The 26,918-nt window shown below is 38.8% G+C and overlaps 1 protein-coding gene across 2 annotated transcripts; it reads right to left on the bottom strand.

The window, feature by feature from the left end:
- Positions 1-171: 171 nt before the first annotated feature.
- Positions 172-26,918, bottom strand: LOC127369628 (mucin-2). Of its 2 annotated transcripts, XM_051411177.1 has the most exons (35): positions 26,520-26,912; positions 24,886-24,983; positions 23,342-23,667; positions 21,888-22,146; positions 21,303-21,350; positions 20,831-20,857; positions 20,665-20,709; positions 18,404-18,451; positions 18,245-18,318; positions 15,915-15,989; positions 15,777-15,814; positions 15,553-15,692; positions 14,704-14,818; positions 14,555-14,613; positions 13,982-14,049; positions 13,864-13,901; positions 13,572-13,605; positions 13,425-13,459; positions 13,037-13,164; positions 12,819-12,936; positions 6,593-12,537; positions 6,150-6,268; positions 5,675-5,811; positions 5,428-5,584; positions 4,727-4,882; positions 4,492-4,614; positions 4,079-4,124; positions 3,887-3,990; positions 3,521-3,645; positions 3,146-3,414; positions 2,856-2,955; positions 1,921-2,207; positions 1,673-1,774; positions 1,308-1,427; positions 172-1,212 (listed from the first exon to the last, which is right to left on the bottom strand). In XM_051411177.1, the coding sequence occupies exons 1-35, from the start codon at positions 26,537-26,539 to the stop codon at positions 1,112-1,114; spliced, it is 9,684 nt and encodes a 3,227-aa protein (XP_051267137.1). In that variant the 5' UTR covers positions 26,540-26,912; the 3' UTR covers positions 172-1,111. The 2 variants fall into 2 exon arrangements, with proteins under 2 accessions (XP_051267137.1, XP_051267139.1); XM_051411179.1 differs by lacking the exons at positions 172-1,212; positions 1,308-1,427; positions 1,673-1,774; ... (10 more) ...; positions 6,150-6,268; positions 6,593-12,537 and adding an exon at positions 14,419-14,466 and having other exon boundaries at positions 12,846-12,902; positions 26,520-26,918.

The following is a 26,918-nucleotide window of genomic DNA, read 5'->3' as shown; positions in this document are numbered from 1 at the left end:
GCGCTGGGTGGGCGTGAGGCGCTCTGCTGGAGGTTACACAACAATGTGATGAGAGGGGAGTCTGTTGGGATCGTAATTGGAGGGTTTCCGTTGAACAGGTTTGATTAAAGATGTAAAGATGTCATGTAGATGTGGAACTCTCTGATTCCAAAGAGACAAACTGGACAGGTAATGAGTTGAAGCTTTATTATCTCCTCTTTCATGCACATACTCCTGCACAAGGACATTTTGCAGCATCTGTCCTTGCTCCCGTATGCTGCATCACCATACTTCCTGTTTTTTCTAATGTACAGTATATGCCGTTCTAATGACTCTTACTCTAACCTCAACACTGTAATGTAGCAAAATAAAGCAATATCTCACATTAAAGGATACATTTGCCTTCAAATACTCTTACTGAGATACATGTGATCAATTTCTAATAAATTAATGCTTTTTGTATTAAGATCAGGCAGTTGAGATTTGGCGTTTTTACTTCAATCTGATTCATCTCTATATAAGGTAACAAATCCCTTACCATAGTGCCTTCTGACAACCCTTAAATGTAAGGAGTGTAAAACAAGGACTCTACTGAAAATATAGAGGCAAAAGTCAGTGGAGCATTGTAAATGCACTGGAAATACACAAAAAAAGACAGCAAAACATCTTCACAATAGTCTATACAAAGTTGACAGCGCTCTAGGCAACTAATTAGATGCAAATTTGTATCTTTAATATGCCATAAGCTGTCTTGCAGGCTCAAAATAATGTTACCTCATTAATGTATTACACTGAGTCACTGATGTGGCAGTGAGATCATTTTTCAGTCAGAAACACACTATTGTACACCTCCCACTGCAAACAAGTCTCTTGCATTATTCCTGTGTTGATATATTCTACTGTCAATTTGGAAAAGGAACCAAGCTACTTCTCCCCAGCTGTCGCCTGTCCTTCATTACACCTTTAAAACCTTCACGTTGTGTAACACTGATTTCCTGTAAGAATCTGCTCCATTTGAACAGTTTTTTTCTGTTTACTCGAGCTGCAGGAGATCACTAATCTCTGACCGTTCCCCTCAGCTCTGTCTGAGTAGATAATTATTGTAATCACAAATAAACACTTGACACAGTTGTCAGGCCTCGCCTTGCAGTGACAGATTTTGTCTGTGAATCTCGTTGAGGACAACATCGCTGCTGGAGCCGTCGGATATTCCACTGTCCGCAAACACAGAGCCTGTGGGGGACCAACACAATCATTTAGTGCTATATAATGTAACACTGTCTAAAATACAGGTGAGGTGAGGTGCAAACTGCAACCTGTAAACATACCGCTACTACTTGTGCCATCACTGATCATAGAGGAGCTTCGAGAGGTCAAGGGGAGAGCTGAGGTGGTTCCTTTGCCAACTGACATATTCCTGGTGTTCTGGGTGGCTGTCCGACTCCATTCTGCAAAAAAGTGTTTTTTTTATTGAAAAATAAATAATATAGTCATTAATATTAGCATGAAAACACATTATGTTCCTGTTTTACGTCTGTTTGGTAGATAATCATGCTCCAAGGAGTAAAATTTGTGCCAAAAATTTGGCCAATCAGGCGCTAAGGGTTTTTAAAGGTGCAGTGTGTAACATTTAGGAGGGTACGTTTTCATTAGTATTACTATTGAGGTATTAAGAACACATTTAGGTTCCCACCTGAGTTTTCGGCCAATCGCAGTTTCCCGCAGCAAAGATAGGTTCTCCACTGCCTACGGACATTCTCCTTTACAGCACAGTGGAAAACAAATACAAGGAAACCTATACAGTACATAAATAGTAAGAAATTAGGTTTTGGGATACCTTTGTGTATTATGGTTTGGCTAATTTGAATAAACTCACATCAGTTTTATCATCATGTTTTCTACAATGTGGAATACAACCAAGTATATTTATACAAGGCTCACCTTGCAGACTGTTGAATATAGAGAAAAGGTAAACAAAGGGTAGGTAGAGAGGTCCCCAGGCGAACAGGGCGAACCCCCAGGTGAGGCCCAGGAGGATGATGAGGCCAGCGATGCTGCGCACATCCGTCATCACTCCCCTGTTAGGAGACTGGTTCTGGGGGTTCTGCTTCTTGATCCGGGCCAGTTGGACCATAACCATGATGAAGACCAGCAGGCACAGAGCAAAGATCAGGACGAAGTAGGCCACCACGCCCACATAGAAGGCGATGTCATTACGCAGCCAACAGCTACAGGGGGACAGAAAATAAATACACAATATTTAAAGGCAAAATTTTAAAAATGCATTCTTGCTGTATTCTAGGTGGTTGCTACACACCTACCAGGGTGTTGCAAGATACTTTTCTTAAAGTGTATGTTAGCAGGGTGTCACTTTTAATAGTAGTGGGAACAATGTTGTTTATCAGAATCAGAATCAGAAATACTTTAATAATCCCAGGGGGAAACTCCAAATCTACATGCAACATATTTACATACAACATATAATAATTATTAAGAACATATCTATATATAAATATATAAACATATCTATATACACAAGGTAAAGTGTAAAATGTTCAGTTTGAAAATGGTATGTTTATTCATTGCGTGTCAATGTGAAATTTCCAGGTGGTGGCCAAGAGGTTCCAGTATCTGATTTGCATTTGATTTGCATGTGATGTGTGTGTTTATGTGTGCTTTAAACTGAATGAAGCTTTTCATGCTTGAAAAGCTTGAAAATATTTGTTTGGATTGTCTCTCTCGCCCTCCAGTGGATGAATATGTCAACCACAAGTGTAATGACAATAAAAAGGTTTTGGTATATTTAAAAGAAAGACATTTCTTTTCACAGGTGTATTAAAACACTTGTAATGTGTGTAAATGTAGATTTAACTTACAAGTCATCTGAAGTGCCGTCTGTGTATTTTCCATATGTGACCAGGCCATAGTTGTCTTTGTCCACTGATATCACAACAATCACCACAACAAAAGGAATTCCTGCAAAGACCAGATGTTAAACAGCAGAACCATCTCAGTCTATCCAATAAAAATGGTTAGAGAAAAAATAGATGAAATCAGTGTATTTATTCATACATTTAATAGAAAAGGCATTGGTTGATGGAAACATAGTATATTGTATAACTTCTCAGTTAAACATTTGATTATTTTGGAGCTCAGTGTTACTCACCCCAGCCCATCAGCGAGAACTTGAGCATGTATCTGCTGAGGTAGGGAGTGAACACCTGGATGACGCTCAGGTACATGTGCAGGGCCTCAAGCCCCGCCCAAGTGAATGATGTCAGTAGGAAATAGTGCAGGAAGAAGGCAGTACTAATACACAGCCCGATCGCTGGGTAAAGCGCCAGCCAGCCATCCAGCAAGAAGACCAGGTTGAGGAGGAGGAGGGACATGCAGAGTTGAACCAGGATCTTGGCAGGAATGTCCCGAAGCAATTTTCTGCATAGAACAAGTTTGTCAGGATTATTATTATTAATTAGCCTGGTTATGAGGTTTCTTGGATGAAGCTCAGAAGTCTTGTCTTTGTAAAGACGTAGATTCTTACTCAAATGAAAGATATGTCAGTAAGGTGACAGAGAGAAAAACAGCAGAGATTCCACAGCCGATGTAGGTGATGAAAGTAAGAATTTGTGCCTGCTTGCGGTCAGTTATTTCTTCTCTGGACAAATCCTGTATTCATTATGGGGTACACACAAAAATATACAGTGAACACACATTGTACAACAGCAGGCTCCTGTTAGCGTTATCATTTGTCACTTTAACCACATTGAAAAACATTAATTTAACAGTCATAAAATGTCTGTTAAATGAATTTTAGTTCATTTAATTCCCTATGTACATATTGTGATTTGAATTTTATTGATACTATTATTGTCATATCCCAGACATACAAACAAACATGCACACAAACCAGCAGTATTGCAAAGGATGTGAGATGGTTGCAGCTGCAGGTTGTGTCTTCCGGTGTGGCACTGACAAGAAAGCAGCCAGAAGAGTTCCAGCCTCCTCCACCATCTAAACAAAGGAAACACAGCAAACAGGAATATTAATACCTGTGGCAATTTGGCTCTTAACCAACTCGATTTGGCGTGCATGCACTCACCATTTAGAGTGGAGTCCCAATATACACAGGAGGCTGAGTTGTTTGCCTGCGAACCAAGAAGCAATTAGAAGAAGGAAGGCATCACAGAGGAACTTTGTGTGATCTTTCAACACTGATTTTTAAACATTTATTTGAGTTTATCTGACGGTAATTTACATGTAACTCTTTATTTTGAAAGGTTCACTGAAAAAAATTCTGTTATACACAAGGACTGTGAAATTCCCATCTGTATAAAAAATAGCAGGCTACCAATAAACAATAATCAGAATGTGCTGTTTATCAGAACACTAAACTATGTTCCATTGACCTTGTCTGATCATTCAAATGTTGGTACTTGTGTGGTACTTTATGAATGATTCTTTTCTGTATGGGTTCATGAAAATTTAATGATTTTCATGCGTGTACAAACTTACATGTATGGGGTTGATGTTTTGGATGGTAAACTCAATGTTCTCAGACAGGTTGCTTATAGACAGATTGGCCACACTGGAGCCCAACACTGGACTGACAATGGTTTGGTTATTTAATGCTGCATCCTATTAAAAAAATTATGAAATCACTGAATTGAATTCATTCCATCATAGCAATTGCTCAGATTAGAAAAGTTTTAAATACTTCTTAAATCATTCAATTAACACTAAAAAGTACCTGGAATAGGGCAGATGTGTTGTAGAAGGTGAACTGGACCCTGTTGGCCTGGTGCTGCTTCTCAGGACTGAGACCAGAGGTGAGGGAGGAGGGCAAGAATACGGACCCTAGCGCAGACTTTGACCTCTTGTACTGGGATCTGCTGAGGGTATGGAGCTGGACACACACAAATGGTTAATGGAAAAGTTTGGCATTTCCTGTTTTAAGGTTGGGCAATGCATTTTTGTCACTTTATGTCACAGTATTGGCATTGGAAGAAACGAGGCCTCATGCAAGAACCTTTTCTGCGAGGTTCACTCAGTGTTCCACGTCAATTTCACCAAAATCTCTTAACTGCACAAACACACTTGCAGCCTGATGAATGCGATCTGTTCATGAGGGGGTGCGTGAGATTTGATCATTAGTTCACCCATGCAACCTAAAATTGCCACCTAAGGCTACCAGTTCCCCTACATTTTATGAATTTCCTTCGCAAAAAGTTGTGTAATGAAAAAAGTCCCGCTATTGGAAATCAGCAAACAGATTAGCAGTGTCAGTATAGTGGTATTACAGGACCCAAAACAATTATTATATTAATTAAGCTCTCAGCATACTGTCATCGGAGCAGTGCTGCACAACTATTGAACTGCATATGGTCTGTTCGCATAGGTGGTTCTTGCATGAAGCCAATTTGTTCTCATTTAGTACTTTATCAGAGCTACCTGGACATTATAAGGGCTGAAAATGTTAACAGATGTTGCTGGAAAGTTGTTCCCATCAACTGTCCTCACTGCCAGAACCAATGAATTAGAAGAGACGATCTCACTGTCACCAGTGACAACCAGCTTAAGACCCAACCCATCTATTGTCTGAATCAGCCTGTCAGCAGGACACAAGACAAAACATTTTAGAAACATCAAATGTATGTGAATACATGTTCCTATGTAGGTGAGGGTTTGTGAGTTGTACTTGTTAGCAGATGAAGAGAGGGCCAGTGAGTCAGCCTCCATCAGGTTGCTGATTATTTCAATAGTCTTTTTTCCCACTGCCTGAGAAACAGTGGGGCCATCCAGAAGCTTCTCTAACTGCCCCACCACGTGTTCCACCTGCAACATCCATCAAATTATAAAGTTTACTTTCAAAATGACATATCTATCATCCAAAACAAGTGACTCGAACTCCAGTTACACAGAGGCTGACACATAGTTAAATGGAAACAAATCACTTTACTGTTTTTCTCCTTGTACCTGAGTTACCAAAAAATCTTTTTTGGTAAAACAACACTTGCATTTAAAAAAATGTAGTTAATTATCAACATAAACTATATATTGACAAATTAAGATTTTCTTTGTTGCTGTTTATTGTTTATTTCCATTTGAGCCTGCCCATGGACAATAGTGACTAATAGACTAATAGACTAACAGTGTATATTTCAACAGATCACCTGAGAGGAGTTGAGCTGGGACGCATCCTGTGTTTTATTCAGCAGCTCATCGGCTTGTTTTTTCTGTGCCTCTTGGCTTTTAGTTGTCTCTGCAGGGTTTGTGGAGGAAGTTCCAGTGCCTTGGTAAAGAGTAAGTGGAAAAATAAAACAATCCAGCAAAGGATAATGTCTACTAGTCAAGGCTTTTATCAAGAAGTCCTTCTATTAGATCACCTGTTGGATTTGCTACACAGAAAAGCATTCTATTTGTGCAGGTTAAGGAACTATACCAGTAATAAATATATTGTCATGATGCATTTATTACTCACAGTTTAACTTTTTAAGCAATTTAAACTACAAAAAGAAAGATTCCAGCCAATTAGACCAACCATTTGGTTTATTGTAGTTTGGAGTTTATTAGCAGCAGTTTATCGACTAAAATGTATATGTTGACATATACATACCAGGTTTTGTTGTGGTTGTGCTGGCAAGAATGGTGGTTTGGAGAGTTGTTGTAGAAGAAGTCAAGGAAACCTTTTCAGTAGTCAAGTTAATCTGGCCTGAAAGTGGACCATGTATGGTTGATGTAGCTGTGGTGGTTGGAGTTGTAGCTATATGTGCAAGGGACACTTTAGCTGGAGTAGTTGTTAAATGTACTCCTGGTCCTTTGGTTGTTCTGTTGAAGTCAGCGGTTGAACTGATTGTAGTTGAGCTCAGGTTGAGGTTGATTCCTACAGTTTCATTATGATTAATAATGGGACTAATGCCAGTGGCAGCTGTGGTGGAGTTGGTGGTTGTTGTGATCTTCTGAGTCACTCTCACTGTAGTGTGATTTCCAGTCTGATTGTTAGGTGGAGCTACTGTTGGTTTACTGGTGTTATGGACAACAGGTGTCATATTGTCCATGGTTAAGTTTTTTGTGGATGCAGTTGACATTGTCATGTTTTCATAAGGAGCAGTTGTGATCTGTGACGTTTCCCTGATGGATGAAGTGGTTACATTGTCTGTGGCTGTTTTATTTGAAGATACAGTCGTAGTGGTTATATTAATGGCTGTTGTGTAATTTTTGGAAAGTGTAGTGACATTGTACACTATTGTGTAATTGGGAGAAGGTGTAAATTTACTCATTGTTGCGTTAACTGTTGTAATTGTACCATTGTGTACAATTGCTTTGGCTGTTAGATTGTACTTTGTTGCGTCATTGGGAGAAGGTGTGACTGTAGTTAAATTGTAATCTGTTGTATAAGTGTTGGTGGCTGTTGTGTAATTCTTGGTGGTTGTACTTTCATTGTTCACCGTTGTGTAATTGGGAGATGGTGTAAATTTACTCATTGTTGCGTTAACTGTTGTAATTGTACCATTGTGTACAATTGCTTCGGCTGTTGTTAGATTGTACTTTGTTGTGTCATTAGGAGAAGGTGTGACTGTAGTCAAATTGTAATCTGTTGTGTAATTGTCGGTGGCTGTAGTTGCACTGTATACTAATGTGTGATTTGGAGAAGTTGTAATTGTGCTCATTGTTGCATTACTTGTTGTAATTGTACCATTCTGTACAATTGCTTTAACTGTTGTTAGATTGTACTTTGTTGTGTCATTGGGAGAAGGTGTGACTGTAGATAAATTGTAATCTGTTGTGTAATTGTCGGCGGCTGTAGTTGCACTGTATACTAATGTGTGATTTGGAGAAGTTGTAATTGTGCTCATTGTTGCATTACTTGTTGTAATTGTACCATTCTGTACAATTGCTTTAACTGTTGTTAGATTGTACTTTGTTGTGTCGTTGGGAGAAGGTGTGACTGTAGTTAAATTGTAATCTGTTGTGTAATTGTTGGTTGCTGTAGTTGCATTGTACACTACTGTGTGATTTGGAGAAGTTGTAATTGTGCTCATTGTTGCATTACTTGTTGTAATTGTACCATTGTGTACAATGGCTTTGGCTGTTGTTAGATTGTACTTTGTTGTGTCATTGGGAGAAGGTGTGACTGTAGTTGAATTGTAATCTGTTGTGTAAGTGTTGGTGGCTGTTGTGTAATTCTTGGTGGTTGTACTTGCATTGTTCACAGTTGTGTAATTGGGAGAAGGTGTAAATTTACTCATTGTTGCGTTAACTGTTGTAATTGTACCATTGTGTACAATTGCTTCGGCTGTTGTTAGATTGTACTCTGTTGTGTCATTGGGAGAAGGTGTGACTGCAGTCAAATTGTAATCTATTGTGTAATTGTCGGTGGCTGTAGTTGCATTGTACACTACTGTGTGATTTGAAGAAGTTGTAATTGTGCTCATTGTTGCATTACTTGTTGTAATTGTACCATTGTGTACAATGGCTTTGGCTGTTGTTAGATTGTACTTTGTTGTGTCATTGGGAGAAGGTGTGACTGTAGTTAAATTGTAATCTGTTGTGTAATTGTCGGTGGCTGTAGTTGCATTGTACACTACTGTGTGATTTGAAGAAGTTGTAATTGTGCTCATTGTTGCATTACTTGTTGTAATTGTACCATTGTGTACAATGGCTTTGGCTGTTGTTAGATTGTACTTTGTTGTGTCATTGGGAGAAGGTGTGACTGTAGTTAAATTGTAATCTGTTGTGTAATTGTTGGTTGCTGTAGTTGCATTGTACACTACTGTGTGATTTGGAGAAGTTGTAATTGTGCTCATTGTTGCATTACTTGTAATTGTACCATTGTGTACAATTGCTTCGGCTGTTGTTAGATTGTACTTTGTTGTGTCATTGGGAGAAGGTGTGACTGTAGTCAAATTGTAATCTGTTGTGTAATTGTCGGTGGCTGTAGTTGCACTGTATACTAATGTGTGATTTGGAGAAGTTGTAATTGTGCTCATTGTTGCATTACTTGTTGTAATTATACCATTGTGTACAATTGCTTTGGCTGTTGTTAGATTGTACTTTGTTGTGTCATTGGGAGAGGGTGTGACTGTAGTTAAATTGTATTCTGTGGTGTAATGGTCGGTGGCTGTAGTTGCATTGTACACTACAGTGTGATTTGGAGAAGTTATAATTGTGCTCATTGATTTATTACTTGTTGCAGTTGTGCCATTGTGTAAGTCCCAGTTGTTGTCCACTGTAGTAACAATGTTTTCTGTTGTGTCATAGGGAGAAGGTGTGACTGCAGTTAAACTGTTTTCTGTTGTGTAATTGTTAGAGGCTGTAGTTAGGTTGTACACTACTGTGTGATTGGGAGAAGTTGTAAATGTGCTAATGGTTGGATTACTTGTTGCAATTGTATCATTGTGTTGGTTCCGGTTGTCGTCTGCTGTAGTTAAACTGTACTCTGCTGTGTGATTGGGAGACTGTGTAACTGTATTCACACTGTGCTCTGCTGTGTGATTGGGAGAAGTCGTCAATGTGCTAATGGTTGGGTTACTTGTTGCAATTGTATCATTGTGTAGGTTCCTGTTGTTTTCTTCTATAGTTACGTTATACTCTGTTGTGTAATTGTTAGAGGCTGTTGTGTAGTTTGTGGTGACTGTAGTTACATTGTGTTCTGTTTTGTGATTGGGAGAAGGTGTAACTGTATGTTTGGGGGAAGTGGTAAATGTGCTAATGGTTGGGTTACTTGTTGCAATTGTATCATTGTGTAGGTTCCTGTTGTCGTCTGCTGTAGTTAAACTGTACTCTACTGTGTGAATGGGAGTGCTACTGGTTGGGTTACTTGTTGCAATTGTATCATTATGTATGTTCCAATTGTTGCTTGCTGTAGTTATAGTATACTCTGTTGTGTAATTTGCGGTGACTGTAGTTGCAGTGTGCTCTGCTGTGTGTTTGGGGGAAGTTGTAAATGTGCTAATGGTTGGGTTAATTGTTGCACTTGTATCATTGTGAAGGTTCAGGTTGTCATTTGCTGTAGTTAAACTGTACTCTGCTGTGGGGTTGGGATTGCTAATGGTTGGGTTACTTTTTGCAATTGTACCATTGTGTATGTTCCTGTTGTCGTCTGCTGTAGTTATACTGTACTCGGTTGTGTAATTTGTGGTGACTGTAGTTGCAGTGTGCTCTGCTGTGTGTTTGGGGGAAGTTGTAAATGTGCTAATGATTGGGTTAGTTGTTGCAATTGTATCATTGTGTAGGTTCCGGTTGTCGTCTGCTGTAGTTACGTTGTACTTTTTTGTGTAATTGTTAGAGGCTGTTGTGTAGTTTGTGGTGACTGTAGTTACATTGTGCTCAGTTGTGTGATTGGGAGACGGAGTAACTGTGTGTTTGGGAGAAGTCGTAAATGTGCTAATGGTTGGGTTACTTGTTGCAATTGTATCATTGTGTATGTTCTTGTTGTCGTCTGCTGTAGTTATACTGTACTCGGTTGTGTAATTTCTGGTGACTGTAGTTGCAGTGTGCTCTGCTGTGTGTTTGGGGGAAGTTGTAAATGTGCTAATGGTTGGGTTAGTTGTTGCAATTGTATCATTGTGAAGGTTCAGGTTGTCATTTGCTGTAGTTAAACTGTACTCTGCTGTGGGATTGGGATTGCTAATGGTTGGGTCACTTGTTGCAATTGTATCATTGTGTAGGTTACTGTTGTTTCCTGATATAGTTACGTTATACTCTGTTGTGTAATTGTTAGAGGCTGTTGTGTATTTTGTGGTGACTGTAGTTACATTGTGTTCTGTTTTGTGATTGGGAGAAGGTGTAACTGTATGTTTGGAAGAAGTTGTAAATGTGCTAATGGTTGGGTTACTTGTTGCAATTGTATCATTGTGTAGGTTCCTGTTGTCGTCTGCTGTAGTTAAACTGTACTCTGCTGTGTGAATGGGAGTGCTACTGGTTGGGTTACTTGTTGCAATTGTATCATTATGTATGTTCCAATTGTTGCTTGCTGTAGTTATAGTATACTCTGTTGTGTAATTGTTAGAGGCTGTTGTGTAGTTTGTGGTGACTGTAGTTACATTGTGTTCTGTTTTGTGATTGGGAGAAGGTGTAACTGTATGTTTGGGAGAAGTCGTAAATGTGCTAATGGTTGGGTTACTTGTTGCAATTGTATCATTGTGTAGGTTCCTGTTGTCGTCTGCTGTAGTTAAACTGTACTCTGCTGTGTGATTGGGAGTGCTACTGGTTGGGTTACTTTTTGCAATTGTATCATTGTGTATGTTCCCATTGTCATCTGCTGTAGTTATACTGTACTCTGTTGTGTAATTTGTGGTGACTGTAGTTACATTGTGCTCGGTTGTGTGATTGGGGGAAGTTGTAAATGTGCTAATGGTTGGGTTAGTTGTTGCAATTGTGTCATTGTGAAGGTTCAGGTTGTCATTTGCTGTAGTTAAACTGTACTCTGCTGTGGGATTGGGATTGCTAATGGTTGGGTTACTTTTTGCAATTGTATCATTGTGTATGTTCCTGTTGTCGTCTGCTGTAGTCATACTGTACTCTGTTGTGTAATTTGTGGTGACTGTAGTTACATTGTGCTCGGTTGTGTGATTGGGAGACAGAGTAACTGTGTGTTTGGGAGAAGTTGTAAATGTGCTAATGGTTGGGTTACTTGTTGCAATTGTATCATTGTGTATGTTCCTGTTGTCGTCTGCTGTAGTTATACTGTACTCGGTTGTGTAATTTGTGGTGACTGTAGTTGCAGTGTGCTCTGCTGTGTGTTTGGGGGAAGTTGTAAATGTTCTAATGGTTGGGTTAGTTGTTGCAATTGTATCATTGTGAAGATTCAGGTTGTCATTTGCTGTAGTTAAACTGTACTCTGCTGTGGGATTGGGATTGCTTATGGTTGGGTTACTTGTTGCAATTGTATCATTGTGTAGGTTCCAGTTGTTGTCTGCTGTAGTTACGTTGTACTTTTTTGTGTAATTGTTAGAGGCTGTTGTGTAATTTGTGGGGACTGTAGTTACATTGTGCTCTGTTGTGTAAATTGTGGTGACTGTAGTTGCAGTGTGCTCTGCTGTGTGTTTGGGGGAAGTTGTAAATGTGCTAATGGTTGGGTTACTTGTTGCAATTGTATCATTGTGTAGGTTCCGGTTGTCGTCTGCTGTAGTTAAACTGTACTCTGTTGTGTGATTGGGAGACGGTGTAACTGTATTCACACTGTGCTCTGTGGTGTGATTAGGAGACAGTGTAATTGTGTTAAGTGTTGAATCAGTAAGAGCAGCTGGAGTGCTTTGTAATGTTGAGTTGACAGAGGATAATGTTATAACTTCTGGTGTGTTTTGGTGTGCTGTGGTTGTGTTTTGCAGTTTTGTACCTTCAGTGGGCATCAATGATGTTGTGTTCTGTATTGTTATGCTGCTAGAGAAAGTCACAGTCTTATTTTGTAAGCTGGTTTGGAGGACAGGTTGTGCTGTTGAGGACTGTGTACTGTTAAGTGTAGTGAGTGGAGTGATCGTGTTAGGCTGCGTTGAGCTCTGCTGGGTTGTGGGAGGGCAGCTGTCAGTCAGAAGTACAGCAAGCGTCTCATGTGCCTCACTAAAAAAGAACACACAACCAAATATTGTATAACTCTAAAAATAAATGACAGCAAAACATGTTATATAAATAGTTGTTGAACCATCCAATGGTAGTTCCGTGCATACTAGCAGCTTTTTTTGACTATAAAGATCATCAGAAACATCCCTGGTTGCGGAAATTCAGACTGTTCCCCAACAAACACAAAGAGGCTCCAGCATCTTCTCTAAATATAGCTCTGGACAAACAACATTCATGACTTTAACCAACAAAAAACATTACATTTAAATGTTTTTAGTTACCATTTAAGCAGAGTGGGGTCAGGTTGGCACACATCAGAGGTCAGCAGATCACTGCCAACCCAGGTCAGATTAGATGTTAACAGTCTGTGGACAGGCAGACCAGGATGACCACAAACCACTGAGGACACACAGAGTACTGTCAATACTACAGTTACACAATAACTAATTATATAAGATACAAGTTTCATAATAGGAAAAACAATAAGCTGCAGACTAACCCATGCGCGTAAGTGGCTTTTCGTTTCTTATGCCAATGTTGTTGTCAATAAGTTGCTGCAGAAGTTTACTTAGGTAGCAATTACTGACAGGTCCAGACATCTCCAGTATCACCATGCAGCTGTACAACCTAGAGACCAGCAGCAAAGAAGTAAAAAACAACCCATGCTCAGATACTGGTGTTTATCATCAAATGCATTACCATTCCTGAAGTTATTGAAATGTTAGGATTTTCCTCAACAGTGTGCCAAATGTCTGTCATATGTGACCTTCTACCTCCTCTTTTCTAAGGGGCCCAGGAATTGAAGGGAAAGACAGTAATATCTGTTTCAGCATAGTTTCTTTGCAGATATACTCAGGTGCACTTAATAGACAACGCAAAGAAACTACCTCTGTTGTGTCCCATGGCATTCCAGATGAGAACCCTGGATAAAGAAAATTATAAATAATATATGAAGCATGATTAACATCTCTAGATCAATGTGATTTTAAAGGTTTGGAGTTTGTACCAGACCAGTTTCCTGCTGTAAGATTTACCTGGTAGTACTTTGCAATATCTGGGCACGATGACCTGGAAACAACAAATTGTCCACATGAGTGAATTATGACCACTAAACCCCTCTGATATTGAGTATTTAGGTAAACTGTTCCAGTAAATTCATTGTTGAGCCCAGTTGAGTAAACGTTCAACTGGGTTACTGTGATACTTTTTCTACTCACATTGCAGCTTAAACACAGAGACTGGCAATTAAAAACAGTACTACAGTATTAACAAGCTGATTATAAACTTTTACATGGTCTACATGTATGAACTGTAAGTGAGACTTACCCAGACATACACAGCTTGGCTACACTTAGTCTTGACAACTGTCAAATAAGTTTAGAAAGTCAGTACATAGGATGTATACAACAGGAAATATAGTTCCTTCATAATGTGATGCACATACCATTGATCTTAGGAGGTTGACATTAACAGAAGCACTGTTTATATTGATTCTTATGGCAAAAAACTGGCCTGAAGAGAAAAAAGAGCAAAGTAAAAGTTGCCAGGGGCTGTTTAGGACATCATTTTAACAGCTACCTTCTGAGATGTATGTTTGCGTTAAAGGAATAGCTCAATATTTTGTGAACATTATTATGCTTTCTTGCAGAGAGTTAGATAAGATCGGTACCACTCTTATGAGTTTTGTATCGATCTTATCATCTAACTCTCGGAGAGAAAGCCAGAATGTCAAACTATTCATTAAAAGTGTGTATAACGTCCCATTCAGTACTTGACTTGTGTGTGGAGGGGTAAATGAGCACATTTATATACACAAATAATTTTTGCTTGCTGTTGCAGTGCAAACGTATGCAGACAGGCAGGACGGCAATATTTTCTTACTTGAAGAATTACAGAAAGCAGTGCAGTCACAAAAGCGAGGCGCTTCCCCTGAGGCACAGACAAACATGGTTACAGCAGCGGAAGCAACAGTGAATTCTGGTGAATATAATAATGGGTCTCTGTTTTTGATGCTCACCGCTGCAGGACTCTGTATTCTGCTGTGGAACTGGGTTGGAATTTGGTCCTATAAGGGAGCTAATGGATAAACACTGATAAGATACAGAGTGCGCACAGAGCGTACACATATGTGCTCAGTGTATACAGAAAAACAAAAGTATTGCTCACCATGTAAGCTCTGAGTGCTTCATTCCCTGACGACAGATATTATCCAGGGAAGATGTGGATGTACACCTCACAAAGCTGCCATCGGAGGGCACCACACCCTCACAAAGATCTTGACCTTATGTGAACAAAATCAACATGAGTAAGCTAATTATACTTTGTTTGTGCTTTTTTGGGTTTAAGATCTTGAGAGTGAGGATGTTTCTGGAAAGTGAGGATATTCTGGCCTGTTTTCAAGGGCCATGTGAGGGTTGAGATGCGGATTTGGTGAAGAAATACTAACTGTTTCCTTCTTTTTTAGGCATTAACAATGAGAGGATCTTTGAAAGTTACGGTTGCACACCCACAAATTTCAACTTGATGAATGTTTGTGTGTCAACCAACAATGCGTGAGTATTCCTGTTGATGTTTTGCATGTATACACAGGTACGTCTGTATTTGTATGTGTGCTCCCGTAATCCAAACATGGGTGCATTTTGCATGTTTCCAAAATACTGTATGTAGTTTGCACGTGTAACTGTGTGTCCTAAACACAAAGTTCATTATCCAAATAAAGTACTAAAGTAGACATGTATAACATGGTGTCGCCTCAAATTGACAGCATTTTATTCACAAACTAACACTAAACAAATTTTTATAAAATATTTTCCTGATGCAGTTCCTTACATCACTAAGGGTGATAAATGCAGGCTGATTAGTGGAGAAACACACAAAATATAAAAAATGTTCTAAATGTAAAACTCTTTAATTGTGGATATACATGTAATGTATAGGCTTAAAAAATGGCTAATTGGGTCTTAAGTAGTGTGTTTTTGTGTTTGTGTGGAGATCATGAGGTAGGCACATGCTCACCGACTCTCTCCACCTCTCCTATGATTCTCGCTTGTATTTGTTCATCTCCAGCTTGCTGCAGTGCAGAGACTCCAGCATGCTGCAGTTCACACGCTGAGATGGCGTGGCTGAGCTCCAACACCACATCACAGGTTGTTTTGCTGGAAACAAAAGTATTCCCACCACTGTGAGGAGGTGCAATCTGATGTAGAAGTTACACAAAATACCTACTGACATGCTGTTACCTTATGTTACTTTTTGTCTTGCAGTTCACCCGTTTTACCTGCAAAGAGAGACATAAGTTGCAGTCATTTTCCTGCATTGTAGGAGAGATTTTATTCTGAAAAGTGAAAGGGTGTTGCCTGTTTCTGGGACAGACTGACCTGAGGTTGTGTGTTACCCTTACAGAAATTTTGTGCAGCCTTCCTGTCACCTTGGCAACCAAACGCATCTGACACCTGAGTGACAGATGGAGAGACAGAGGCAGACAGATTCTGATACTGTGTGGGAGGTGATAGGAGCTAAACACATAAAGTTTAAGTATTAGAAAAGTGACAGATGTTTTGTTGGGTTTGCTCTTTGCTCCATCACTTTGGAAATGACACAATGTCTGAAAGCCTGACTTTCAGCTTTAACAGATTGACTTTGCAGAAAATGCCCTTTTTATGTACAGATCCCCAACCAGAATGTTTTAGGGTTTATATGTTAACGATATGATGATATTATGATATCTTACATTCTTCCGATTGGCTTAGGTTTTTGTTCATATAAAGAAGAGACAGCTGAAGGGGAAATTGGTGTTGTCTGTGTTTTGATTTTAGCTATTAATTCTCCTTTCATTGCACTGCTTTGAAGACACCAACAGTTGGAAATCTTAAAATTCTACATATACAGTAATACCTTTGTCATGTTGTATTGAATAGTTGGTTGCAAATCCTTTGCAATCAGAGACTTGGTATCTTTCCTGATGACGCCTAGAGGTTTTCAATACATGGACAAATCGAACTTTATGACCAAATCCTGAACTAAGCATGAATTATCTATAGTAGCTATTTTGCATTGGAACTCTTCTCCCTGGTAAATGAAAGTCATTGTCAGCTCAGTTATGGTACATAATTTTACTTCCTGGTTAAAAGCTCACTACTATACAGTATAACCTGTATTAACTTTAAAAACAGTGGTTATATAAGGCTAGATTTGTACTGACCAGTAACATACCGAACTTAGAATCCAAGACTGAACATTGCTCTTCTCAACAAAAAACCCTTTGGGATCCAAGGAAGCAAACAAAGATACTGAATATGAGATATACAACCATCGGCTGACAAAAATAAACCCAAGTGACCTCTTGCGTCTAATAGACAAGCATTGCAGAGTTATCTCCTGGTTTAAAACGCTGCCATTGCTGGTTGATGTAAAACACATCAATACTGGTGCTGCAGTGTAGGAAAAGTTGCCACAGACTCGGCACAGGCTTCAATGTAACAGACGTTCATTTATATGTATAAGTCCAATATGTTAAGTATGGTGATCCCACGCTCCAGCTTCAAAGCGTCATTCTGCTTCTGCAGTAGGCCAGAATGGACAAACCAAACCCTGTCTCTAGATAGGGCCATTTGTGTTTTTTTTGCATGTGGTTTCCATAGTTTCTCTTTTGCACTTGAGGGGGTGGGTAAAATGATGGAATAACTACACCGCTTTATGCCACTAAATCCTCCAAACTGGTCCTTTAGTGCCATTACTTGAGTAAATATACTTAGTTACATTCCTCCACTGAGAATCATAGCCCTTTTTCTACACAGTGCCCCAATTTTTAAGATAACGCAGAAATGTGGCTGTTTGACATGGCGGTCTCCATAAGGTGACCCACAGCGTCTATAGATACAAAAAGGCTCATTCTAAGGTCATTTATTTTGAGGTGATTATACACTGATGAAGGTTATGCAAATTATATTGCATTTCCAATAGATCCTTATTATATGATACACACTGGACCTTTAAATATGAGGTAGTTGTACTTTACTTTACTTGAGTATTCATGACACTTTCTGCTTCCACAGCAATTCAATTATTACAATTATTCCACTACTATTTGACAGATTTAATTACTAGTTACTTTACATAACTAACAATTGTTATATCAATAATATTGAGTGGAAATGTAGTACTTTTACTCAGTACAATTACCTGATTATACTTTTACTGAAGTAACAATTCATTCGATATTTGCTTATATATTTACTTGCAATGCATTTTACACAGCATGGTTTTGGTACTTTTACTTAAGTAAAGGATCTGAATACGTTCTCCACCACTGATGATTGATATATAAGAAGCTCTAATGCTTATCTAAACACCTTCAAACTCCTTTAAAAATGAAAGTCAGCAGTTACAACCTCAAATCCATTTGTTTGAAACATCTTGAGTAAACTGAACATGCCCATAAATATACTGTGAGCAGGGACATGATTCACAGTTTTAATACTGGAGACGTAAAAGGGGGATAGATTGTAAAAGGTCAATGAGGGAACACTGTTGACACGTATACCAGGTTTCTTAAGTTCACAGGGTTAGCCCAATCAAAATTAATTTCAGGTGCCTCACAGGGTTGGAATGTACTGCTCCTTCAGACTAATCCTGTGCCAGCAAGACTATTAGAAGTATGACACTTACAGTAAAGCTAAGAGAGAAAACCTACACATTTCATTCTCACCAGTTTTTTGACATCTCCTTCATCCTTATTGCCCCCATTAGCCTCAACACTTATGGACATCCAAAAATAAGCATCTGCAAGAAAAATGAAGGTTAAATATATATTTATATAAATATACCTAAATGAAACAGTGATTGACAAAAGGTGAATATGTCTTACCTTTATTGGAACAGAGTTGTTTTATGTAACAATTGACTAATTGGGACCCTAAAATAGAATAGAATAGAATAGACCTTCTTTAAAATAAAAACATCAAGAACAGGTTAGGCATTGTTTCTTATTTACATCGGTAACACAATGCAATACAGTGTCTCTAATTATACTCCCACAACCCACACAAATATTTACCTAATGTGTGGGTGTCAGTTTAACTGAATGTTGTGATGCCTATGGAAGTGTGCTTTCTGGTTCGACTTTGTCAATTTTTCCTGTGCAATGAGGGATTTTATTCTGACATTTTGTTGGCCCTTTATTACTTTTATTACAGTAGACAGGAATGATGAATACATTTAAAAGATTGAAATTATCCTTAAACTTTGTTTATTTTTATTATTAATTTAGTGTTATCCTATTGAAAACATAAAGATTCAGTTGTGACCAAAATTATTAGCCCCCCTTATGAAATTCGATATAAACTCTTGATTTCGCCATGGAAATGGCCATTAACAACACGTGTTTGTTATTTTGGAAACAAATACACTAAAAAGACAAAAGTTGACAAGTTTGATTAGGATATTTTATTGATACAATGAGTAAAAACAAAAAAGGGCAAAAATGAGAAATTCAAAATTATTAGCCCCTTGGCCATTAATAGTCAATAGTGTACCCTTTCTGAGCCACAACTGACAACAACCTCTTAGAGTAGTTCTTTACTAGGTTGGCACAGGTCTCCTGAGGGATTTTGGCCCATCCTTTCATTGCAAATTGTTCCAGCTGGTCCAAATGCGTGGTTTCCGAGCATGGACATTCACTTTGAGCACCCGCCACAGATTCTCAATAGGATTGAGGTCTGGGCTCTGTGCGGGCCACTCCAGGACCTTGGTTTTGGTATCCTTCAGGAACTGTTGGACCAATTTCAATGTGTGCTTTGGGTCATTGTCTTGTTGGAAGACCCAGCGATGACCTAAGGATAGACTACGAGCAGATTTCTGCATATTATCCCTCAAAATGTCAACATAATTTTCTTTTTTCATGATGCCATGCACCCAAACAAGGCTGCAAAACAGCCCCACAGCATGATGCTCCCACCACCATGTTTAACTGTGGGAACTGTGTTCTTAGGGTTCAAGGCCTTTCTTCACCAAACATAAGCAAGATCCAATTCCAGTTTAGTCTCATCAGACCAAAGCACAGACTTCCAAAACTCATCTTTACCTTTCAAGTGTTCATGGGCAAACCTCAGTCTGGCATGTGCCGCTCTTTGAGTAAAGGGGTTCTTCTTGGACGATAGCCCTGAAGCTTACCACGATGGAGAGCCCTCACAACTGTGCTCCTTGAAACATCAACCCCAGAAGAGGCCAGGTCAGCAACAGTCATCTTGGCAGATGTCCGGGGATTCTTGCTGACATCTCTGACAATTTTCCTCTCTAGAGTTCTTGAAATCTTGAGTTTACGACCATGCCCAGGTTTGTTTCTTACAGAATTTGTCTCCTTGTACTTGGCAATGATGCAACGTACAGCGGTTCTAGACATGGTGAAACGCTTGGAAATAGCAGTATAGCCATATCATGATCCTCCACTATCTTCTAAAGTAGTCCCTCTCAATAATGTGTTCAAGTGCCCTGTTCCTTGGAGTCCTTTTATGCTGATTGAATGTTCAGGTGTCGTTAGGAAGCCAATTGACTGCACAGGTGTGGTTTGAAAACTGATTAGTTAATTAGGTGTGTTTTTGAAGGCAAGAATTCGCATGGGGGGAAATATTATTGACCACCCCATCATGGGGGCTAATATTTTTGACATCCCCATTTTTCTCTATATTTGATATAAAGCAAGCCTAAAATGTTATTTTATATTCCAAAATGTACAACAAAAGAAACGTAGAAACTTGTCCAGCGTATTACAAGATGACATTATTAATTATGTGACACAATTACAAAATTTCAAAACTATATCAATAGTATTTGATATGTACTTTGTAGGCTATGAAATAATTTTATTTACTTTATGCAGAGTAATGTCTGCAGTCTGACTTCATAGTGTTTATTATTACTGTATTTGTCAGTAAGTAAGAAGCAAATCACCTTAAGTAAAGTACACTCAAAGCAGGCAGCATACATACTATATACAATACATTTTTGAGTATATTGTGAATGTACGCTGTTCTCTCACAATGCAATGCAAAAAAGGAAATGGGATTGATTCAAATAAATTGATAATTAATAATGACATCGTAAGGACTTGGGAATTTCAGCATCACTCACCTGGGATCTGGTCGCTTGTTTGATTGACAGTAAATGCTCTTTTTGCTGGTAAAAGAAAGAAAGAAGAAGGATGTCAAGTAACAATGAGGAGGAATTACTATAGTTGAGATAATAAGACAATACAGTTTTATTTCACTGGTTATTATTGTCTGAAAGTGAAGCTTACCAATTGGCCATTCGGGAGTTGGATTTGCTGAAACAGTACATGCAAATTAGAAGTGTGGTGTACTTTCAAATCTATCTTTTTTCTGTTTTACATTTACTTTTTGTACATTTGTGCAATTATATTAATAGCTTTATGGTAAACTAAACTCTTAACTTTTAATTCTGGCTACGACTTTCTTGAAAAGCATATATAGATATCAAGAAGCCCTATTGGTTAAATACAGGTCAAATAAAATACCAAATAAACATTTCAATGGTGGGTTGTTTTATTTATGATCTATCATCTATTTTAAAATCTCCTTGTGTTTTTACAGTCTTCAATGGACAAATTATTCTATTCCCTTCCATCTGTCCCGTCCTCTGTCCTCTCTAATGCACACACACATGCAGGCATTTACAAATACACATATACATTCAAACAACAACAATCAACATGCATGTACTGTAAGTGTGTAAGTCACATGGGTACACACCCCTGTTGTTGTGGCTATGATGTACCTTGCGTCTGAACCGTCTGTGGTCTACAAGACACATGAAGACATGCAGCATTCAACATCCAACATGCTCTAAGAACATGCACAACTACTGTGTTAGAGATGAAGACAGCACTGAAGTACCATTTAATCAGTGGAATGTTCTGCATGCACTATCACTGCTTCAAACCCAAGAGAAATTTCATGTCAAATTATGCCAGTATTTTAGTTTCTCTGCAGCTTTCGGGAGCTATAAAAAATGGCTCTGATGAGTATTATTTAAAAAGACACATTTCATTTTTAAATAGTCTGTTACAACTGTGATAGAATAGGCCATAAAGACAACTGTAATAATAAAGGATAAGATGCATGCTCAAGGACTTCTATATGACTATTTGCAAACATGCAATGTTACATTTTAGCTTTTACATTCATGAATCATGAATTCTGTTTGCATTCTGTGAAAAATGCAATTAATAATTAGTTAAGAAAGTCATACATGCAAAATATCCCAGGATGAACAAAAGAAAACATATACAATCAGGATCCATGAGCTAAAGACAAGCTTATGCATGTCTGTCTCACCACACAGAAGGTTGTGGTCTCTCTGTCTGGCCCTGGGACTGGTCAGGCCCCAGTACTGAGCATTCCAGCCAATCACAGTGCCGTCCTCGCAGAAGCCATGGTCAGCCAGGTCCGGCCACATGCGGAACAGGTACAGCTCCACTGCTCCGAGCGTGGCTCCCGGGGGTCGGTCTCTGGGACGACAGCCCAGCCACAGGGAGCCGGAGGGGGGGATGGCGTGAGCGATGACCGTCCTCTCTGCCACCATTATCCCATTAACCTAAAACATTTAAACATTAAACAGGTAAAGAGGGTGTAGATTAAGTAAAAGTTTGACGCCTAAATTATTACCTGCCATATTACAATAAAATAATTTAACTGAACCGCTCCTTTACAACCTGTCTGATTGTTTGTGTTTCTCGCCCTCTCAGGGTTTACAGTGTTTTTGATGGCCAAAACTACAAAAAATAAGGCAAAACTTGTAATAAACGTACGGTAGTTCTTGTGATTAGCTTTGCTAGTTTAATGCTCAAAATGTCAAGGTAATACATTTGATAATTTTAGGTAAGTAAATCATATGCAAACTCCTGGGAAACAAAAGGGGTAGCTGTAAACATTTGCATTAGCATTCACTGACTTGCTCAGAACAGTGAGAGAGGAAGATATTTTATCAGAGCAGTACAGTATCTATTTTCATGTCTATTCTGCTTAATTACACACACTTACACAATGTGTGCTATTTTTTGCAAGATAAACTTAATTGTATAAACCAATTTGTTTTGTGTAGACCTCATTGCATGTGAGGTGGAAAGTAAGAGCATTTACACAATGTGCAAATGTGTAAACACGTGATGAGTTTATAAAATATGATAGATGGCAACAGAGTAAACTAACAGCATAAAACTTGACCAACTACATCAGTAAAATGCTACCTACACATTACTCCATCTGTAACAACAATAATCCACTATCCTGTCTAATTATTCTCCCCATACTCAACCTTGCTAAACAACAAGGCCATAGCACACATTGCAACCTCAATAGCACAGGACAGCACACACCCATTCATATTGCCTTCCCGGCGCAGGTAGGTACAGAAGGGCTCACTAGGGAAAAGCCTAATCCATGCAGCCATAGCCGCCTTACAGGCTTCGCTGAACTGGCCTGAGTGTGTGTCTGTCATTGTATGTTGTTGCTGTGTGCTGTTGTTATCTGATGTGAACAGTTCTGTGGAAATTAATTTCCCCTTGAGGACAAAATTAATAATTATAATAATATGATATTTAATACTGAAACACTAACAAGAGGCGATTTTTCTGCAGTGAGCACTTTTACTTTTGAAACTTTAAGTGCATTTTGCTATTAATACTAATGTACTTTTACTCCTGTAACATTTCTAATGCACTTAAACTTAATGGATTATTACATTAAGGTATTGTTACTTTTACTTAAAAGGATCTAGACTCCAGTATTACCTCCAGGCTAAAGGAGTTGTGCAGTACGTCCCTCCTCAGACACACCCGGTGCCAGTGTGTTGGGGTCAGCCGGAGAGGAAATCGGTGTCGGACCCTCAGCAGCCACCCGTACAGCGCCTCATCGTCTCCCTCCAGACCCAGCTCAGGTCTGGGTGCATGGACCGAGCTGTAAGAGAAGGCCACCCAGGCTCCGGGGACAACCACGCGGATGTCGACACACACAGTCAGTTGAAAGAGCAACGGCATGGCGGCCCTGTCCTGCAGGGTCCAGTGATCTTCACAGCCATTTAATACTGCTTTAGTGTCTCCCAGGAAATAGCCATGTGCTTGAATGGATGAAAACAATGCAGATTTAAAGTTCAGGTTTTCTGCACTTGGAAGAGATATAGTGTAGCCACAATGGCTAAACCAAGAGCCAAATCACTTTTAATCTTACTTACAAACCACAAACTGTAAGATAGATACATGTCCAGCAGATACGGAGAAACATTAGCATTTATTTAGAGTAATTTTTATGGCCATCTGGTAAATTTAAGTCCAATATTCACTCTCTTTTTGCTCTGTTTTCATCTCAACCAACTGCTGGTTCTTTAGCAGCTAATGTTCCACTAGCACTAGCAAAAGTACTTGGCAAAAGTGAGATACAAGATGCTAGATACTTCTCTGTGGCTTTATAATATCACTTATTAACTGATTAATGCCGCTCTAAAGAAGGGTTTCATTCAACCATTAATGTTAGTTAGCGTAGCTGACCTTTAAGGTTCAACTGAGCTGTACAGTTAAAGTTTAATGCTAAGCTAATAGCAAGCCCAACCCATTTTAGGATTAACACAAATAGCTTCTTACAGACATAACATTTTTAAATGAAAGGTTAGGAACAGCTGGATTTTTCAGTCCCTGAAGAAAATAAGACACAACTGCCAGTAAAACAGAAAACAATAACATTAGCGTTTCTAAAAGGATCAGTTTTATCCATAAGGGTAAAGAAACCCCATCAGTTGTTTTTGTTTTGTTTTGAAGATGTTACCATTGTTGTTGTGACATCCCTTTTCTAGCTAAGACCTTGGTGAACATTACCATTACCAGCAATTCAGTGTTCAGTATCCTGCTCAAGGATACTTCGACATGTGGTGGGAAGAGCCGGGAATCGAACTAACAACCTTCCGATTAGTGGATGACCTGCTCTCCCTCTGAGCCCAGCAGTGAGCTGTAGACTTTTAGCCAAGTTTCATTACTGATTCTTGGTGTTAAATTTCAAGCAAGCATGACAATACTATCACCAGTGTAAGGAGCTTTAGTTTTGTTATTTTGGTTGAGTTATATACGACTCGAGGGAGGGTCATACGCTGTACACACTGTAAAGGCCCTTGAGACAAATTGTGATCTGTGCTATATAAATAAAATGGACTTTACTTGGTCCTGTGTGCTATTTCATGTGTGCCTCTTTATATGCAAAAGAAATTTCATTCCAGCAATTTAAAATTAATATTTTAAAGTCTCTATCTCCTTCTCTCTTTGATATTTATAATTGAATCTCTAATTACCTTTGGGTGGAGCGGCAGCCAGCAGCAAAAGCCAGATGACAAGAAGGAAATGTTGTGTCCATCTCCACTGTCCTTTAAAGCAAAGGCCATGCATCCTCCTAGAAACATAAAGGTGACATAAATTCACAAGAAACGAGACATCCTCCTCTCCTTTTGTTTTTGCTTTGATCTATTTGCCTTTGTCTCCTTCGCTCATTTATGGCGATCACGGATATTTGAATTCATTCCAAGCTTTTTTAGCAACTAAAATTGTTTGCCAGCTTCCTCTTCCCAGATCTGTAATCCCCACCCTTCCGTGCAATCTGTGTTCCTGGGTGTGGATACATGATGACAGCATATCAATGATTCAGTGGTGGGATTGCACAGAAATCCTCCTTTTCAGTTTGTAAGCTAAAACGATCTAATATTATCTGAGGCTTTGTCCACACTGACGGATTGACTGCAGGGCAGGGGTGGGTTGGGTTACACCTCACTGCATTCACACCTTCATAAATTACAGGTTATTGTTGCATGTGTTTTTATTATGTTGATACGCCTCAGTTAATGTTAGTAAAACTAAAGATAATACAGTATCCCACATAGAGTAGGCTGCTTTGATAATGGCAGCAAACAGTTTTACACATCCAGCAGACATAAGGCAACATTAGCATCCATTTTGAGTTGTGTTTCTATCCACTAAAAAAAAAAAGGGATTAAATTAACAACGTCTGGTTAGTGCCATTCATTTAAAAAAAAATTATATATGAAAAGGCATAATAAAAAGATATAAAGTACTGTCAAATTTTTACTTACTTTGACAAAATTATGAGATAGTAAGTCAAATTTCTGCACTTAAGAAATATATATAATATTAGAATTACTTTCTTTTATTGGCAGAAATCAGCTTCCATAATCCCGAGGTCAACAGGTGGTGGTTTTCTACCTCAATTTCTATGTTTGTGGTTCATCAATTTATTTTTGAGGCTCAGATACAATCTTATCAGTACTTTTTACATGTTTATCTGTCTGATAACAACAATAATGTTGATCCTTATCCTTATTCACTCAACCGCAGTGTCACTTTGTTCCCACACAGAGCTGGAGAGACTTGTTTACTTTGATCCAAGAGAAACAAACATTATTAATAATTAACATAATGTGCATTTTGTGGGTAGTCTCTGGGTAAAAAAAAAAAAGTTTTATTATAATTGATTAATTCAAATACAGTGCTGTTTGAGAAATTCTAAACCATCTGATCATATATGTGAAACTATATTTGTATTTATCGGCTAGGATGTGATCATCATATGCTCTGTGAGTCAGGTCAGAAAAAGTAACAGTACCTGTTGAAGCCTTGAGGCTACATGGAAGCCATTCTGTTAATGTGATTCCTAACCTCAAGTTCCCACAGTCTGACTTTCTGTCTTTGAACTCATTTTCAACTTGAGACATTTCAAGAAAAGCAGTCTTTCCTGACCCTCTATTGTTTGGGCCACTTTTGACTGTGGTTACGAGTATCAAACCACTTTGTATGCACCATCCACAACATTTCAAACATCATATCTTACAGACAAATTATTCCAATTATTATCATGTCCAAATATAGCAGATTATTTACAGTTTGACCATCTTAAAGGAATCTTTAAATCACTTACCTGATGCTTTTCAAAAGCATCTGCAGTCTGCGTAGGTTTAAGCGTATAGTGTATGTGTGTGTGACTCCTATGTAGGAAGACTTGTCCTCTTCAGTTTGATCACACAGTGCATGTGTCTCTCCATCATTTCCCGTATAATTAGTCAATCCTAACTCCAAAGCTGCCACAGCTCAAATATCAGACAACAGTTTGTCCTAGTGTTTTCCTCTCGTGTGTTGTTTCTTCTTCTCTGTCCTCAGTTGCTCTCTCTCGCTCCTCCAGTATCCACCTGTCTCTTACACAAGAGCATCGTCTTTAGGGTCAGGTGCCTGAGTTTGTGCCTGAGCGTGAGTGCGTGCCTGAGCGTGTGGAGGTGTGTTCAGGAAATCAGAAATTCTGAAATGTAATGTGAGGTTTGCC

This window comes from Dicentrarchus labrax, unplaced genomic scaffold, assembly GCF_905237075.1.
Source record: "Dicentrarchus labrax unplaced genomic scaffold, dlabrax2021, whole genome shotgun sequence".
NCBI classification, from domain to species: Eukaryota; Metazoa; Chordata; class Actinopteri; family Moronidae; genus Dicentrarchus; species Dicentrarchus labrax.
This window is presented reverse-complemented; position numbering and strand designations above follow the sequence as displayed.